Below are 18,105 nucleotides of genomic sequence, written 5' to 3' on the forward strand. Positions count from 1 at the left end.
TGGGTGGCACTGCTCAGTTTACTCTTGTTTTTATTTTTTCTTCCTTTATTATGTGCCACTGTTATGTCTATGTAATTGCCTGTATTTGTGTGATGTCCATTGTAATAAATCTATCTTTTTTTCTTTCTTTTAATAATTATGGACTAAATCGTCTATATCGATAAAATTCCTCGATAAGCTTATATCGTGGCGCCCAATCTAGCTCTATAGGTTTTCTTAATGTTGGGTGGTAACAATAAAAACGATTACTTGATATTTATTAATATTTTATTCAAACTTCCAATATCTGGGTGCCCAGCACTGGGAAAGAAATCGTTCAATAGTTTATACATTCGATTTTCTTACGAGTCTCTAAATTCCAAATAATTGAGCTACGCACTTATTTTTATTGACTTAAAATTATATTTACAGGTACATTGATTAGATTACTAATTAAATTAAGCACAATTGATCGAGAAAGAGACATTGATTCTGATTTTATATCAAAAACTTTATAAGACTTGGTTCAGGTATTCTGAAAATATCTAAAAACACTATTATGAATAACTGAAAAGAAATGAATAGGAACACATAAGCTAGTTTTCTTACGAATACAATAAACGCGTTAATTATTAATTAGTTTAATAATAATATTATACGATTTGATTTGTTAATGTCAATGCCTCTTCCAATACTACTACTGTATCGTATAATCTCTATAATACTCGTATATCGTATTTATATGAATAAAGAAATTAAAATATATTTATCCAGCATAGCATTTGAGATATTGTAAAATTAAGTAACTCTATATTTTAGTAATGAACAAAGATGAAATCACAACAGATGTATTATTTACGGATCACATCACATTCGAATACAATACATATAATTATGTAAATCATGTTGATACATTTATAAATATAGAAATATGAAACAATATTCTTACACAACAATTTCAGTTGCAAAAATATACGGAATGGTAAGAGATCAGTGAAATTATAATATAACTATTTTAAAAGCGTGCATTATTAATATTTATTCATTTTTTGAGATAAAAGCTAATAACTAGGTATATTTACAAAGTATGCTAGATATAGAATTTCTTAAAGCTATGTATGTAAAATTTTACAGATATTACCATTGAATATAGCATTCTTACTTGACGAAGGAATTAAGTAAGTTTTAAGTGTAATAATTATAATAATACTGATGTAATTATATTTACAATTTATCGATTTCGTATAAAATGAACTTTAGTTTATAAATAAGTGTACATTATTAAGTTATAATAAAAACTTAGTTACAAGATGTACCTAATATTCAAAACTTTTGATCGTAGCGAAATGATCTTGTTTTTATATCATTATGATAAAAATTTACAGGATTATTTGCGATATTTTAATCGAATAATTAACTTCTAATTTATTTTAATATTATTTTTTGTAAGTACATTGCTTTGAACTAATTAATTTATTTCTATGGCTTTTTGGAATGCAAAAATCAAAAGGGCAAAATAACATACATTTTGGGTGTAAACTAAGTATGAAACAGATTTTAGCTGCAATATTAAACTTTTAGTTAGTTATAAGTGTCACAGTTATGTCAATCTTGTCAAGTGTAAAGACGATCTGTCAAAAATCAGTCGACAATCTATGAGTTTATTTCAAACCAAAATGTAGGATCCAAATTCAAAAATTTCAACATATCGGCGACGCTACAGGCGGAGGATGCGTAGGCGCATTTGTTGTTGGAGCGTTTATAAAGCCGCTTTGGTTTCCAGCCCACGGCTGTAGGTTTTGCAAAGCGCTTAAAGCGGTGTTTGAGGGTGGGGCTGGCGCGTTGCTGGCTTGACTCTGGTAATGCAGCGCTGACAGCGGCGTGGCCCCCGGAGGAGGTTCGGGAATGTAGCCTTTGCTCAGCGCTTCAGCTTGGAGAGACAGCATCAAACGGTTCGCTGCTTGACGTTCTGCTTCTCTCTCTTCAGCTGTTTGACGTCTGTAACAAAGAAAATAGTGTTAAAGATGGTTATCTAACCACAATTAACCTCCTTACGATAAAATTAAAAATATCTTGGAATATTTCTGCATATTATACCCCCTTGCTATTAAAAATATAAAATACACTCGTTGAAAAGTGCTTCGAAGAGACGTTTAGTATGGAACTGTAACTTTTTATTAGTAAGCCGAAAAAAATAATCAAAATAATCATAACTATTGAAGATAGATAGATCTTATGTAAAATCTATTAACTGCGTTCTTACATCTAAATAAACATTAAATCTCAACCATCATTAGATCTAAAAGAACTTATAATTACTCCGTATAAAGATTTTCATCAGAATCCCACAATGTAATTTCGGAAGCAACACAATGGGTAATTAACGGCTGAACCCCATGTAAGCCATCAGTGGTCAGTTCAGTGCAGAGTTAATGGCGTCTTGCATAATGTAATGGATCCCATTCGCTGAATATTTCACATAGGATGATAGAATTTAAACATTGAGCACATGTAATGTCGAATGATGATCATATATTCTGATATGTTTTAGATTTAGCTCAGTAGTAAATGAGATATGAGATAACTCATCAATGAATCGGGGATACTCTCAAAGTATTCAAAGTGAAAATAATAATTATTTAACTAACAACTAGTCGATCCGGTGCTATTTGTACCGCCTATGTTAGTATGTTCATCAGATATTATCATGTAGGATTCTAATATTAAAATATTTTTTCAAATTCGCCCTGTACCTACTTTTGAATCCTATTCAATACAAACAATCAAATCTTTCCTCTTTATAACATTACTGTGTAGTAGGGTGGTCCTTATTCCTACGAAAAAAAAATGTTTTTCTTATATTTTGCGGGGCACCACGTAATTTGAATATATACCATATGAAAGTCTTTCATTATTATTTTTTTAATATTTAAAAGACATTTAGGGGTCGCTACCAAGGTTTGAATTTAAGTAAAAACACAAAATCTGTATTTGTTAGATTCATTTATTTTTAAAGCCAAAGCCAAATAAAAATATTACAAAATTGTTGTTGTTGCTATAAACTAAGATATTATGTACAATGTACATATTTGAATTAATTATTTTTAAGATATAAGAGTTTACTTGTTAGTATCTCGACGCGTCGGTACCATGGTCGGTACAGAAGAGGGGTTGAGGGGAGAAGGGGACAAGAAGCGATTGTCTATTCTAGCTATGCGATGTTCATTTGCACTTAAAATTATGAAACCATGATTTAAGATCTTCAAAGCTTTTGTAAACATTTTGACAGCTGGTAGCGACCTCTAAATCTTAACCAAAAAAAAAACAAAAAAAGCTAATTTCATATTTAGAGGTATATAATCGAATGAGAAAGTGCCCCGGGGATAATTCAAAAGTCGAAAAATAAGGACTGTGTGTAGATATATATTATTTTAAATAGATGGAATAAAAATAATAGGTGAGAAAGATTGAACACCTTTAAACTTATTTAATTTTCAAGTCAAACGACTTTGTGCTTATTTCAAGTAAGATTCTAAAAGAGACCTTATTAATATTAATTAGTTTCCAGACTGAAAAGCAACACAAACCGCTCGTATCAAAGTACATTAAAACAATTAACGTTGTCAATCGACCGCGAGTTTAAGTGGGAGCTACTGAAACGCCGTTAAATATACACGAGTTTAGGAATGCCAGTTAGAGGGGCCTAACCTGATTTATGTCAATTACTTAATTGGGCTTAAATGACGACAGCAGATTAGCAGAGCACAGGTGCGTGTGGTTGAAACTTTAGTATCTAATCTATTTGCGAATTGAGAAATTGATAGAACATTATTACATTGTCATTTCAAACGCATCTGTGATTCAAAATTTGACGCTTAAAATGAAGTTATGTAATTTTAAAAGAAGTATTATTTTACACTTGAAATCATTAAAAAAATGTATTAAATGTACTCAGCGTTTTAAGTTATATTCTAAACAATCTATGCAATTTATTACTTAAAAGGCAGAGTTTCACGAAAGTCGTTCACTTGACTTAGTTGCAGGATACCATCAAGTTGATCTTTAGAGTCAAGCACATCGTCTGTGGCTATAAACTTGGAACTTGGTGGCGATGTAGACTCGCTCTCAAAGTAACGCCTTGCGAATGCATAATTTATGCCTCAAGCCGGATTTATCCGACCACAAGTCGACGGATGGCGTTGAGATTGTTTAGGTAGTGTATATGGATGTTATTATAATCTTTGGTGTTTGGAGCACATTGAGTTTTATTGTGAGTAAATATTAATTATATTTATTTAGTTTTTGAAATGATTAATTTATTATTTATTATTAATTTTATCTAGATTAACGTTTTAATTAATTTACGCATTTTTTATATTAATTTTACTCAATTAATATAAAAAATGCGTAATAAATACTTGAATTATTGGAATAGATCAACATTTATGCAAAGATAAATTGACTCTTAATTAGCTTAACTTCCTGAAAATAATGTAGAAATCTTATAAAAAATTACTATATAAAATATTTTACTAACAACCCAAAGTTGTTACATTATTCAGGCTTTTGTCGTCACCAATTTATTTTTCAAACAATGAAGCGTCATGGTTCTCCTCGCCGTAAATAATCCCATAATAACAAAGGCTACCGCAAACGCCGACCGCAATCTAAGCCCGGACCAGTTGGCCAACGAGTCGTGGCTTCTTGGATAATATTGAACTGCTAAACGATGAGAAACGGTTCCCTGGAAGTGGCTAGTGAAGATATGGGCAAAATTTTGAGCTTGTAATAGTAATATTAAATATAAGAATTCGACTTACTAAAGACATTCATTTATCAAGTTTTATCTGGAAACATCCAGGAGTTTTGAAAATTGATAATTTACCCACCAAAAGAATCATCCAAAGGGTATTTTTTTCCTTCAGTAATGACTAATTCTCTCCACGTATGTCGTCATGTCGCACTTTAAGAGTAGGTGCATACCGTTGATTTTTCGTCGGCCGATAGTTTAGTCGGGCAGTTGATCAGTATGGGCATGTATGGGAGTAGGTACGCACACTACACCGATTCGATTTGGCCGATTCTTCATACAAATTAAAATCGGGCACAACTATCGGCCAACTAAAAATCAACGGTGTACGCCTACTCTAACAGTCAATAATGTAATGATGACATTAAATTGAGGTACACCGACACCAGACACTAAGTACCAGTGTCTGGTGTCGATGTCAAACCAGTATCAGCTATAAAATAAATCGTATTCTAAAATGTCAGTAAGCTAATTCTGTGGCGGTTGCTAAAACACCCGAACAACTTAACTCTTAGTGGCCTTTACTTAAAAGGGGTGAACACACTTCAGCTAAGCGTCACTTTAATTTAAAATTTAACGCCCAAAGTGGAAGCTTCTTAATCTAAACTTTAATAAATATGAGCATCTTTGTAATGAGAATGTTTATAAAACGGTTTATAACTTAATGATAGCAAAACTTAGCTAAAGAAAGACATTTCTATAAATAAATTAATAGAATATCTTGGATTAATAAAAGTATCAAATAGTGACACGGAAATACAGTCACTTAAGTCACTTAAGTTATAGTCCTTGCATCTCACGAAGGCGAGTGAGCTTTACTTGTGTGTGTACGTATACTGCACATGACGGTTAGTGTAATGTCTATCAAAACTTTTGAAAAACGAACAGTAGGGAGCCACCACACATGTAAAGCTCACTCACCTTCCTGAATTGCAACAACTAGAAGCTGTCTTTCTTCATATACATTTTATTAGATTAGATTATTATCAGGAATGAAATAAAAATATAAGTTAAATTGTCTTAACTGAAAGTAATACATTTAATTGAGAGGACAACTGTGTTGGCAATAAAATAATTTCTAATTTAAATAAAAAATAACTTCAGATACAAGAGCTGAATAACTTAAATTGTACTTAAAGTCTCGATAATACTCCATTACTAAGCTCAAGCGCCTGTGTCAGACTAATTAAGATACCATTTACTCCTGAGTGTCCTGTTTACATTAATTTGCATTCATAAACTGACCTTTAAAACCATAGCAGTAAGGTTACGTATTACCCAAACCAGTCTTCAGATAAACCTTTTAGTCGATTATCAGTTACTTAAACTGTCTCAATTATTGTAGATTTTATCGTAATTTTTGTTTCATAATCTGCCGTTTAAGGATAAGTGTTCATTAGTAAAAGTCCCTAAAAGGTAATGCATATGTAAGCATTTTATAAATTATCCAGTCTCAATAAGCGTACCTACAGTAGCGAGCGACATACACAATTATGTATGTATCACATTTGGGTGAATATCAACAAACTCGTTTTTTGCCTAATTCCGGTGGCGAATTTTAATTTCCACTTTCCAAAACTTTTTTGTGGCAGAAATAATAGTAAATAACTTGTATTATTCAATGATATGGTAGAGATCAAAATATTATTAATACTTCTCGAGATATGTCAATTTGAAATTATCAAGAGCCACCGAAATTGTATTTGAGCCACCGGAATTAAGAACCAATCCACCGAAATTTATTTATACAGCGGACTTCGGAATGTTACGGATGATTGTCTCAAATTACTTATTTATTTGTAATCAATTAAGTATTATTATCCAGTAAAGATGTTTATAATTAAAAACAATATTCAGGCCTGTGTTGTGACCCTAAAAAAGCATCAAATCTTCCCACATGAGTCGTAATAGCCGACTAAGGAATCAAAATACTGGAGGGTGGGCTGCAGCATCTTTCCGGGTATTATACTACCATACTGGAACTACCAAGCAGTTAAGCATGGTGATAACGGCAAAATCCCTCCATAGAGAACAAATCCAAAACTTTCTGGCTCTAGCCGCCAACAGCCCCGTTATTCTAGAGTCATCACAAAGACATCATACATGACCCTCAAACCCAGAAACCAACTCTAGTCCCAGGAGGGCGACCAACTGCCCCAGGTTGGTGTTAGGTTTATCTTCCATAAGTAAAAATATTGGTCCCAAGTTTTCATGATGGTATCATACCTATCCTATACTCAGAATTACGCAACTAATTATTCGCTAAAGACCATGCGAACTGGAGATTAAGTATGAAGATATTTCTAGATCTATACCAGCTACTGAACTAACACATTACATATTAATTGTGACAGGGTAATTTAACGGAAAACTATGCAAACCTAGCGACAATGAGCTAGATGAAAGTAGTACAATTAAGAAACGGAGGACTAAATCCAGCCAGCCTCATAGAGAGAGAAGGCCTAGCAAAAGATGCCAGAACTGTAAAAGCGTACTGAGTTGCACCCTAATAGTACTGCAAAAATCAAAATGTAGTAATCATTTTTAGACGAACAGGCAATTTAATCACATTTGCATTCTCCGATCACCACACAGCTTATGACCGCAGTCTATGAAGGAACACTATCTGCGGTTGCGATCCTCATCAGTGAGGGACCGAGGAAGAAGAAGAAGTCATCACCGAAATAGAAGAATGCCGAATAAAAGATGCTCAAAAGCTGTCGACTGATGAAGCCTAAGCCACGACCAGTGCCAATCCAGCTCCAAAGCCCCACGAATTTTCATCTCGAGTGGCAGAATAGATTGCAACCTACGAGACTAGGGAAATTTTAGCAGTTTCAGGACTATTCTCATCTGTTTTTAAGATTCTGCTTAGTATCGATGTATAAATAGCTATCCAAGTCCTCACGCTGATACAAAGTGTATTGTAGAGACGATTTTTTTGTAATAAATCGAAAGTATGTATTTGGGAGGACCAAATTGAATATACCAACATGAATAACGAGGATAGCAGAACCATTTTGGTAAATGCCTAAGCTGCTAGGAGAGATCAAGAAGCACTACTAGTAATTAGGCTGAAGATCGAGATTATTCCGACACTTTAGCGAAGATATCCTAGACTTTAGCTTGAGTGAGATTAGAATGCCCTATTAAAAACAACAAGGTATGTACCAGGAGATAATGAAATCACAACTGAGCTTATGAAATCAGATGGAATGCTAGTACTAAAGTTCTCTTAAATACCACCATGTTTATTGGTCGATAAACCAAAAAATAAGACATGGTGGTGGTGCTAGAGACTGGAATGGAATGGACGTTGGCGATGGTCCAGAGTCAGGTGAGGCAGCTTTTTCCTGAAACATCCAGTCTCCCAGACAACCTCATTTTCGAAAAGACGTTTGTAATACTACGTACATATTTAATGCTGCGTCAAATTATGCAGAAGACTGAGGACTATAATCAGTCATTATTATTGGCCTTTTTGTACCTTCTTCGATTCGGTCAAGACCTGGGCTGTGCTACAGTCTCTTTAATGGCGTCAAATTGACTGTCGATACATGCAACTTCTGAAGTATTTGTATGAAAACTTCATCATATCAGCCCTCCCCCAAGATCAGAACTCGAAACTTATCTGATTGCTGCGAGGGTTCAGAGTTGGAGACACCATAATCTCTTAAAGTCTTCACTACCTCCCACTTAGAGGTTTTCAAGCTTCTGAGCTAGACCGAGCTCAGTATCAAGATACGGCGAGTACATCACACAACTTCGATTCACTGACGATATTGTAGTTATGACTGAGACCTTAGTAGACCTAGGTACAATGCTCCAGAGCCAATAAGACCAATTCCGGCAATAGATTCGCCACCGGAGCCACCGAAATTGCGCCACCGGAATTGAAAAACTGTTACAAAATTCAAATTATAAAGTAAACTATAATTCTGATCAATAATTTCTGTATGCAGATACAACAAAACACCAAACTTTAATCATATTAAAGAATCGTTTAGCATCTAAGTAAGTAGCTTTCACTCATACACTTGCCAGCGAAATTGAAAAATTTTGTATTCCTGTGCCGCTGATACTAATATTTACGGGTCTGCTGGAAAAACAATACCACAAGTCGCAAGTCTTTATAGCCCGATCAGGAGGACATAGCTGAGTGATGCAGGGAAGAACAACTCTACGTCTCTCAAAGCTTCTTTGGAGAAGTAAGAGAGTGTCGAAATTGAGCCACTGTAATTGCTTTTTTTCGTGGGACAGTTTTGAAAGGCTATTTAAAACACTTAAAATGTGAAATATCACATTTCTTTCATATCATTTGGAAGTCTTATTTAATGTATTTTATGGCTATACTATTTTTAAATTACTAGAATCCCCGAGAAAGAAGGAATAACACAATTTATGAGTAGAAATAGAGTTAGGACGCGCCACCGCTATTAGATTTTGGGTCTTTGAAAATTTTTTTAGTACATAAAATAACTACCTATTGTCCTGAAGACTTTGCTATCGTGTAAAACGCTGTATAAACTATATACAGAAAAAAAATCATCGCTCTAGTTACATTTCTCCCATCGATTCTCAGCTCCGCCGCGTAAAAAACGTGTTTGGGATATTCACCCATTTAATACTTTCTTGTTTCGTTAAAACAGGGCATGATGAACAATATGAACATGTTGAGTTTTCGTGTCCTGTTATAAATGCATTTTTAGACGGTGAGCAATAAGGATGAATCTACACTAAAGAATAACTCAACACAGCAACCAATTTGCTGTGTTGAGTTGAGAGAGTGTTGTTGCAAAAGAAAAAAACAATTTGCTATTCTACCAATAACCTGCTATAGAGTTTGAATCGAGCTTTTAAGATTGATTCGAAATTAAAGCTATAGTTTCGTGGTCTGAAATGTCGCTCAAACTTGATTCCAACTGAAGAATAAAACCTTCGAAAGGTCCAAATATTGATTTTCAACTAATCAGAGGCTTAAATCTATGATAGAGATGCATAGATTGCATCCAGATACAATTTGTGACGAATGTACAAAACACTATCTACAACACTATTATATTTTACATATACAACATGGATAAATAATCTAACTCATAAAACAACATACCTCATAAAACAACATACCTCATAAAACAATATGCCTCATAAAATTACTCTCAACTCCTCGCGAAGAAAGTTTCGACTTTGTAATTCATTAAACTGACAATGGTATGAATATAAAGTTAATTTCTGTTAAATTCAAAGTTTAGACTGATATATGGCCTCCCCGTAGCCTCGACCAATAAGGTAGACCCCTCCCCCCCCCCCTCAATGAATGGGTTAACCTAAGGGAGGGGGGCGTTATAACGAGTTGTGAGGGCTCTAATTACTCTGGAGAACGATAATGAATGATTGAACAAAGCGCTAAGTCTATTATCGTACCAAGAACTTTATTAGAACGGTAATGTACGAGGTACGGGGTAGTGGTGAGCAGTAGTCGATTGCTCTGTCGATAAAATGTATTGCATCGAAAATACAATTTGTTATCTGGCTGACAGTATTTCAATGACTTTGAAATGTCTCCATCAACAAAGAATACCATACTATACTTTATATTTAAAATCTAATTAACGGTATAACAAAAAAGATTTTTATAAATCAGCTAATATGGAAATTGTTTACATTATAAATAATCAGTTTAAATTTATATTTTTTGCATAAAACAGGAGAAGCCTCCTCTGTTATTCCCGCTGTAATAAAAGGAATGAAGAAAGAAATTGTGATTGCAAACAATGACCTTATCACATAATTTCCACCAAAAAAATATTTAACGGCTATCGATAAAATTGTCGACAAAAATACCGATAACTGCCCCATCCCTACCAATTCGCCGCCCGAGTTAAGGCTCGTCTTTATAATTAGATAAAGCGGGGCACAATTAAACTCGCCTTAAATAAGCCAAACGTAGCAATTAGGAATGTCGGCTTGATTATTTTATAAGTCGCGCGCGCAGACATCGGGGCGGTGCGGTTCATTAAGCTGTTTATTCACAGGGTAATATGTATTGAAGGCATGCTTGATAGGTAGTATCTAGGCACAGTCAGGGTGAGTAATAATGGCTAATTTACCCTTAGTATTTTACATAAATAGTGAGTTTATAGGAACAAAATAACAGCGGGAGAAGGTCGATGGCGTAGCACGATTTATACGTAGGAACCAGTTGATTCCTGATAGCCTAGGATGCAATCCACGATATAATCTTATCGTCGATTTTAGACGACAAATGAATTGGCTTATCATTTAAAATCGATAAAATGTTTCGATAAGACGATATAATGGCTCGCATCATAAGCTAGCTGGTCCGGTCAATGTATTAAAAATACCTGCCTAGGATTTAAGTTTTTTTGTTTAATCCTTGCAAATTTTTGTATAGGTATAAAGCCAAACGTAGCAAATAGGAATGTCGGCTTGATTATTTTATAAGTCGCGCGCGCAGACATCGGGGCCACATCGGGGCGGTGCGGTTCATTAAGCTGTTTATCCACAGGGTAATATGTATTGACTGTTTGACAGGATAGTTCCTACTTAGGTGTTGATAAAGTCAGGGAACTTTAGAGATATTCTTTACTCAGTAATCAGGGTGAGAAATAATTCAGTGTGTGTTTATGATTTTTGGGACCCCGTAATCAAAGAATTATAAATTTTTCTTAAAGAACATGACTAAGGTGCATTTTTGTTTAAAAAACTTGAACTTTATACTGCCTACATCAAAGTAAAACGCCAAGACCCAAACACAAATAAGTACCAAAATACTATAAAAACAAATAACAAACGTCCATCCCCCCAGCAGTTATCAAAACGGCGGAATAAATCCAGAGGCGCTCAACTTCAAGATTTGGGTCTCATAAAAACACCCTGCATTATAGATGAAGCGGCCGAATTTGTAATTTTGAAGGAGAGTTGCTTGAAGACTTGGAATTAAACAGAAAAGTAATACTCCAGCTTCACGAGGGAATAGGCAATTCTATTGAGTCGGTGGCGGGTTTGGCTATTTTCAAAATAGAATGGGAGCCAGAGCCTAATTTATTGATTGAATCAGATGGTTGGTTTCTATAAAATAAATAAATAAAATAAAAATAAAAAATAACTTTTTTGACCTACCATTTAAACCAGTCGAAAAAAATGTTGAAATGCCACATATGAAAGAAAATTAACTAAATTATATGTTCAATGACTTCTAACGTTAAAAAGATGACTGTTTTGATATTGAATTACAAAAAAAAACTGTTGTTGACACCGGTTTCTAAGTTGAGATTTTGAGCTTGAGCGTACTCAATCATTTTCTTTTAAGACTTTAAGTACATCCTTAAGTATGTAAGTAAAATGGAAATCTTTGAATGGAATGTAATAAAATGGCGTACCAATTGTCTCACTCTTACATAGAAAGAGGCAAGTGCAATAAAAATTAACGAGAGGAAAACACGCATCGCCCTTCCTCAGAATCACACCCCTGTATCAATCAGCTAACGGATTTGTTTCCTAATTCCAAAGGAGACAGCCTACATGCTGCAATTATCCAAAGACATCTGATGTGACGCCACATCTGACAAACAAAAGTAAACCCTAAGCAATCACAAATAGGCTTACATTCATTTCACCGAAAGAAAATTAAATTGCACCGTGCATCCCGCAAAATAGACTCTTTAGTGAGGGGAAAAAGTCGACTTCTCGATAACGACGACCGCACCCTAATTCCGGGAGTTTTAATATTCACTTATACAAGGGAAAAGAATTACAGGAAGAAAATGAAGCAGTACATAAATAAATAAAGAAGCCCCCGCCATGTTTCTATCGGAGGTACATTACGTGTTGGATCGTGCAACGAGTCTGATTCGATTTGCCGATTGTGGGTTGGAATCGAATGTTCCCGGGAATCGGCTTGACCTTTAGAATGTGTAAATAGTACGGGGAAATTGGTCGAAGGTTCGACAGTCGTTTTGGGCGCCGTTAAAGGTTTACGCTCATTTAGTTGGGTGAAAACTCCCACTGATTTAAGGAGGCGATAAGGTTTTACAGCAAGTCAACGTATTTCGGGTAAACTCATTCATTATAGCGCACAGCTCTTTCGAGGAAACTTTATTGTTGGTTTTTAGCTATGTAGGTATGCATGCACTTTCTGGTTAGGGTTTTTTGATATTACAAGAAATGATGTAACGAAATTATTACATTTACTTGATTAGATACCAAAAGTGAATAAGATGCTTTACATTATAATTGTGTAACGTTTTCTAATTAATAACAAATCTCTTAAGATGATAAGTTGCACAATAAAATACGAGACTCTCTAAAGTAGGCAGCCTGGTCTCTTGGAAACTTGTTCGCAGAGCCAATTGATTAAGAATTACATTATTTGCAGAGTAACTCATAGTGTATTTAAATTTTACAGTTATTGGACCACTCATTGAGTCTTAGGACTAAAATTTGGTATTTAAAACAATTGGAATTATTATTTAACTAGTCACATTTCACACACAAACGGCATTACCTTCTCACAAAAAACATCGTTATCAATACAAAACCGTGTCTCACATAAAATAAACTTAAGGAGGCCAAACGCCAGTAAACGTCACACGAATACGCACTAAACCCGGTAGCATTGTGCAAGTAAAAATTGGGGTACCGTCTTTCCACCGCGGTTAATATTTGATGAGTCAAACTGCCGAGTTGTGTTCTTCATGCAATATTTATCTCCCTTGCTGGGCCGTGTTGCCGCCTGGCTACGCGTGTATGTGCATATACAGGGTGTTTGGTTTATTTAGAAACGACAATTTTGCGCTCTTGCATTATTATTAGGAAAGAAAGAGTTAGGTTAGGAATAATATAGATTTTTACCGGTGATTAATTTTACATAATAACTTAATGAATAATTCGACACCAGTGAGTTTCTCATAAAAACCCAGATTTTAGCAATAATTAATTATCTTAACATCATACATTCATAGGCATGAATTACACGAGTGATATGTAGATTTCTTATCATATTCAAAGAGACATTAGCAAAACATGAGCGTGTAATTTTTTTTAATGCAGAACAAAGTCAGGTACGTATTTAACCGCAATCGCATTTCACATAAAACATCAGGTGTTATGTGAAATGCAGCCTAAGATGGTACATAGCTGACTTGTTAAGTGCCTATTCATTCTAGCCTTGAAAAGGCCCGGATTATAGTGTTCGGGAAAGACAGCAGAATTCCTAGTTGGTCGCATTATAAAAGAGTTAGTAAAACATAAAGCACACTGGACTGTTAAGCTGAGAAAACAATCATCATCCTCGTTTCAGCCTAAGACGTCCACTGCTGAACATAGGCCTCCCCCAATGAGAAAACAATATCCAGTAAATGTGCCTACATATGTTACACCCTGTATAAGTGTGTACAATGTACATGTATGTATAACTCAGAGCCTTTGTTATGGCGATTCGAGCATAATGGCGGCAAATTGATCAGCATCGTGGCCTGAAAGGCAACGAGCTCTGGCGATTAAATATCATTTATTATGGACTTGTGGGTTATTTAACGCTCTTATTTATTATGTTGAGCTGATTGGTTCGATGGAGGGGATTAATGATCGGAAATTAATAAATGTGTCTTCTTGGTATGTTTTCCTGAATAAATTCAAAATAATGGAGAAGATACGCAATGCCAACAATCAGGGTGGGTGTCTGCGGCTTAACATGGCCCTTTATTATTATGTTATTAATTTCTTATTCTGTGCAATAAAAGTTTCTCTTTTCAAAGCAATCGCATGGTTTTTGTAAAGACACATTTAGTACTTAAGTTAAGTACATTTACATACCTATCTAGTTCATTTGCAAGCGCACAGTCTTGTCAGAGAAATTATTATTTTATTTTATTAGTAGGATGTTTAGTCTTGAAATAATCATCTGCCACCTTAAAATAATCAGTTGGGAGCGTAGGACTGAGGTAGTTACACGAGCTATTGATTGTCAACCCATGGCTTTGACAAAGCAAACTTTATCTTTAAAAAATAACAGACTACCTGTGAAATCTACTATTTAAAAATATTGTTTTATTCATACGCTCTGACAAGTTTTATAAATTATACTGTCAATTATTGCTATCTACAACTTCAATAAAAACTCATTAAGTCACACATAAACATTCTTAATCTCGAAACTTTCTACAAAGTATGACATATCGAATATTTGAAACGACTTGACATTCAGAAACAAATAAAACGTTGTTTATCGATATGTTATGTAAACTATCGATACATCATTTATCGTGGTGTCACATCCTTACGGATTTGCATAAGAGAGATAAGTTTAAAGTGTGGAATGAAATGTATGGCCCATTGTTTGTTGTTGAACTATTACTTATATGTAATTTATTGTCTTACAATCGACAGTAAATATACCTACATTATTATTGCAAAATAACACCTATTACAACTTACATAAGATTCCAAACTGTTTAAATTGATGTGCGTTCGTTACAATGGAATCAAAGTTGTTTGGAACGTGTTATTATGAAAGCTCAATCAATAGGTAAGTGCAGCCGAAAGCTCATCAGTGTCGTAGCAAAAAAGACACTTATTTTCAACTACATTAGGTAGATGTTACAGTTTCAGCTTCGAATGTTACAGAGAGCATGCAATTGGCAACTTTTACAATATTGTAAAAACATAAACATAGCTATAAGTTATAACAAATCCTCAGTAATCATTGAGTCATTATTATCTGCCTTGTCTTCTGCAAAATATCTCGGTCTGCCTTGAACGAATTTCCATTATTTGTGCTCAAAAACTTTTTAAACACTTGACTGCTTCAAATACAAATTAAAAGTGTAAATATAAGTAGATATGACCCTTTAAAGACACTTATTATGTTCCAAATATTCGCTCTTCTTGTTTTCGGTGGTAAAAATGCATTGAATTGCATAGCCTCTGCTGTATCAACATTTCGGGACAACATATCGACTAGAGCTGAGACAAAATGGCAGATGAAACACACCTTTTGCTGCCAACTATAGTTACATTAAAAAATAACTAACGATAAAAATATCTCCACAGCATCTTTCCCACACAATCTCACCAGGACAGAAGCTCATACAATGGTTCCCGCTCACACCTCCCATGCCCGTGGGAGAGAGATAAGCAGTCATTTGTCATAGACAACTGTCAGTCTATTAATCCTGAATTATCTTAATTAGATGACTATAAAACAAACTTAAGGAGCTTCGAATGGATTCAGTATTATCTCCTACCTTTTTTGATACAATGTAGATTATATTGAAATTGACTGTCAAAGTTTTAATAATCTTACAAAGAGTCTAACGGCGTTGTACAGAAGTGAACTAGTAATGGCTGAAGGCTGAAAATAACACTCCTGAATATAGCTATGAACTAAGAAAAAGTAAAATTCGTCTATTTTATTCCTAACCCGTTTCAAGTCAGCTTTCTTTCACTCCGTAAAGCGATCGCGAAATCAAATATCACTTTGTCTAAGACAAGTTCCTTTCATACGTTTGTCATCACAAGTAATTTTTACAGTGATTTTGTATTATATTATGGCCAGCGGTCGTGAAATTAAATTCATGCGTCTGCAAACATAGATATCAAACTTTTATAACGATTTTGTGACATTATGGCGAGCGATCACGAAATTAAATGTCACTTTATCTAAGTTTTCCATCATAGACAAGTAACTTTTACAGCGATTTTGTGACATTACGGCCATTAAAGTCGTCATTTCGCGGCCATCTTGAAATCGGCATAACATTTCTGATAGCTAAGTATAACTGACACACACGATTTAACTTTCACGTTGAAGACACTTACAGAACGTTTTCCATGGGAAACCCATTTGGCTGATTGCTACTTTCATATTATGAATAAACACTAGACTCTATTGCACGTTTTGTCTTAGATTTTAGTTGTCACAGTTGGAATATGTCGTCCCTGATGCCTGTATGGACCGTGTATTATTGCCATTTAAAGTAGTTAGTACCTACTTACTCTAAAGTTGATCAACTGTATTTTATAATATAAAAATAAATAAGTTAAATTGATGCAACTTATTAAAACAATCAAAACAATTACAATTTTAGTGATGTCAAGTGCCGTATTAAAAAGGATTCAATGAATAAACCGGTTTATCTGTTTTTTACAGATTTACGATCCTCATATTGCGTAAATACCTTGTTACTTTTAAATGTGGTGTAGTTTTATTGTAAAAGGGAACAATAAAAAGGTATCTGTTACAAAAATGCGTTGCTTATCGAACCTCTTTTAAGACCCAAAATTCCAAAGCCTTATTCAGACAATGTGAGTTATTGTTTATTTTTGGAGTAATGCGTCATTCTTTTTGCGTGTTTGTGCATTATCTGTAGAGAAAAGAGTTGTTTGTGTCTTAAATTAATAAACTTTGATTGTTACTAAACTATTTATCTGAGACAGTTTTATCTTCTTCCAAGTTTTCTTTCTATTTAGTACTTGGTCATTAAAATATTTCTGTTTTTCAAAGAGCTTTACTCGCACGTAATGTAAGTTAAGTAGTGTTACAAGACTTACAAGGCTAACCAAATGTGTTTTAATACTAGCTACGCCCGCGATTACGCGTGAAAAACCTTTATCACCTACGAGTAAGTACGTATTATTAGTTTACGTCCTATTCTTTTTTTTATCCACAACGAGGAAGCTCTTGGCCTGTAACCACATACCATAGGGTGTGTGGTCTGTGCCTGTAACTCACCTGTATTCGTTATCGTCAGACCTACTGAATCGTTCGTTTCAGCCAAATGACGTCCACTGCTTGACAAAGGCACGGTAATATCTTTATTAACCGTGACAAAGGCCTCTCTAGTCTCTACTGAATATACACCCAAAATTTCATAAGAATAGCCGTTTCGTAGGATGTCTCTTACACGAGATTTTAAAATACAGAATATAATTCAGATGCTAGATTTCAAAGTGTAATAAGCTATCAAAACATACAATAGTATATCCATCCCGTCAAGAACCATTTCTTCAAGTATTAATCAAGTTTTACAAATCCCGCTGCCGCGATGGCGCCGGCCGCTTCCGTCACCCTTCGTTAGCGATAACCTGGGTTTAACGATAACCTGGGTTTAATAATCAACGAACAAGCCTTAGATAAGGGCATTAACTGGGTGAGACGCCTGATAAATCGACCATAACTAAATAGAGCCGGTAGGAGAAGCGAAAGTGAAGGGACTGTCACAACACTAAAGATGGAACCGGTTACCGATTAGACAAATATTTGACAAAAAATAGTGATGTGGCTATTGGATGGC

The 18,105-nt window shown here is 34.6% G+C and overlaps 1 protein-coding gene across 1 annotated transcript in view; it reads right to left on the bottom strand.

Annotated features, from left to right (window-relative positions):
- Nucleotides 1-1,356: 1,356 nt before the first annotated feature.
- The window catches only part of LOC135083925 (T-cell leukemia homeobox protein 2-like), a 40,849-nt gene continuing 24,100 nt past the window's right edge, over nt 1,357-18,105 (bottom strand). The window contains exon 3 of the mRNA XM_063978682.1: nt 1,357-1,977. Within this exon, the coding sequence (XP_063834752.1) occupies nt 1,680-1,977 (298 nt within the window). The 3' untranslated portion in view covers nt 1,357-1,679. The remainder of the gene's footprint in view (nt 1,978-18,105) is intronic.

This window comes from Ostrinia nubilalis, chromosome 24 (assembly GCF_963855985.1).
Source record: "Ostrinia nubilalis chromosome 24, ilOstNubi1.1, whole genome shotgun sequence".
Taxonomy (NCBI): domain Eukaryota; kingdom Metazoa; phylum Arthropoda; class Insecta; order Lepidoptera; family Crambidae; genus Ostrinia; species Ostrinia nubilalis.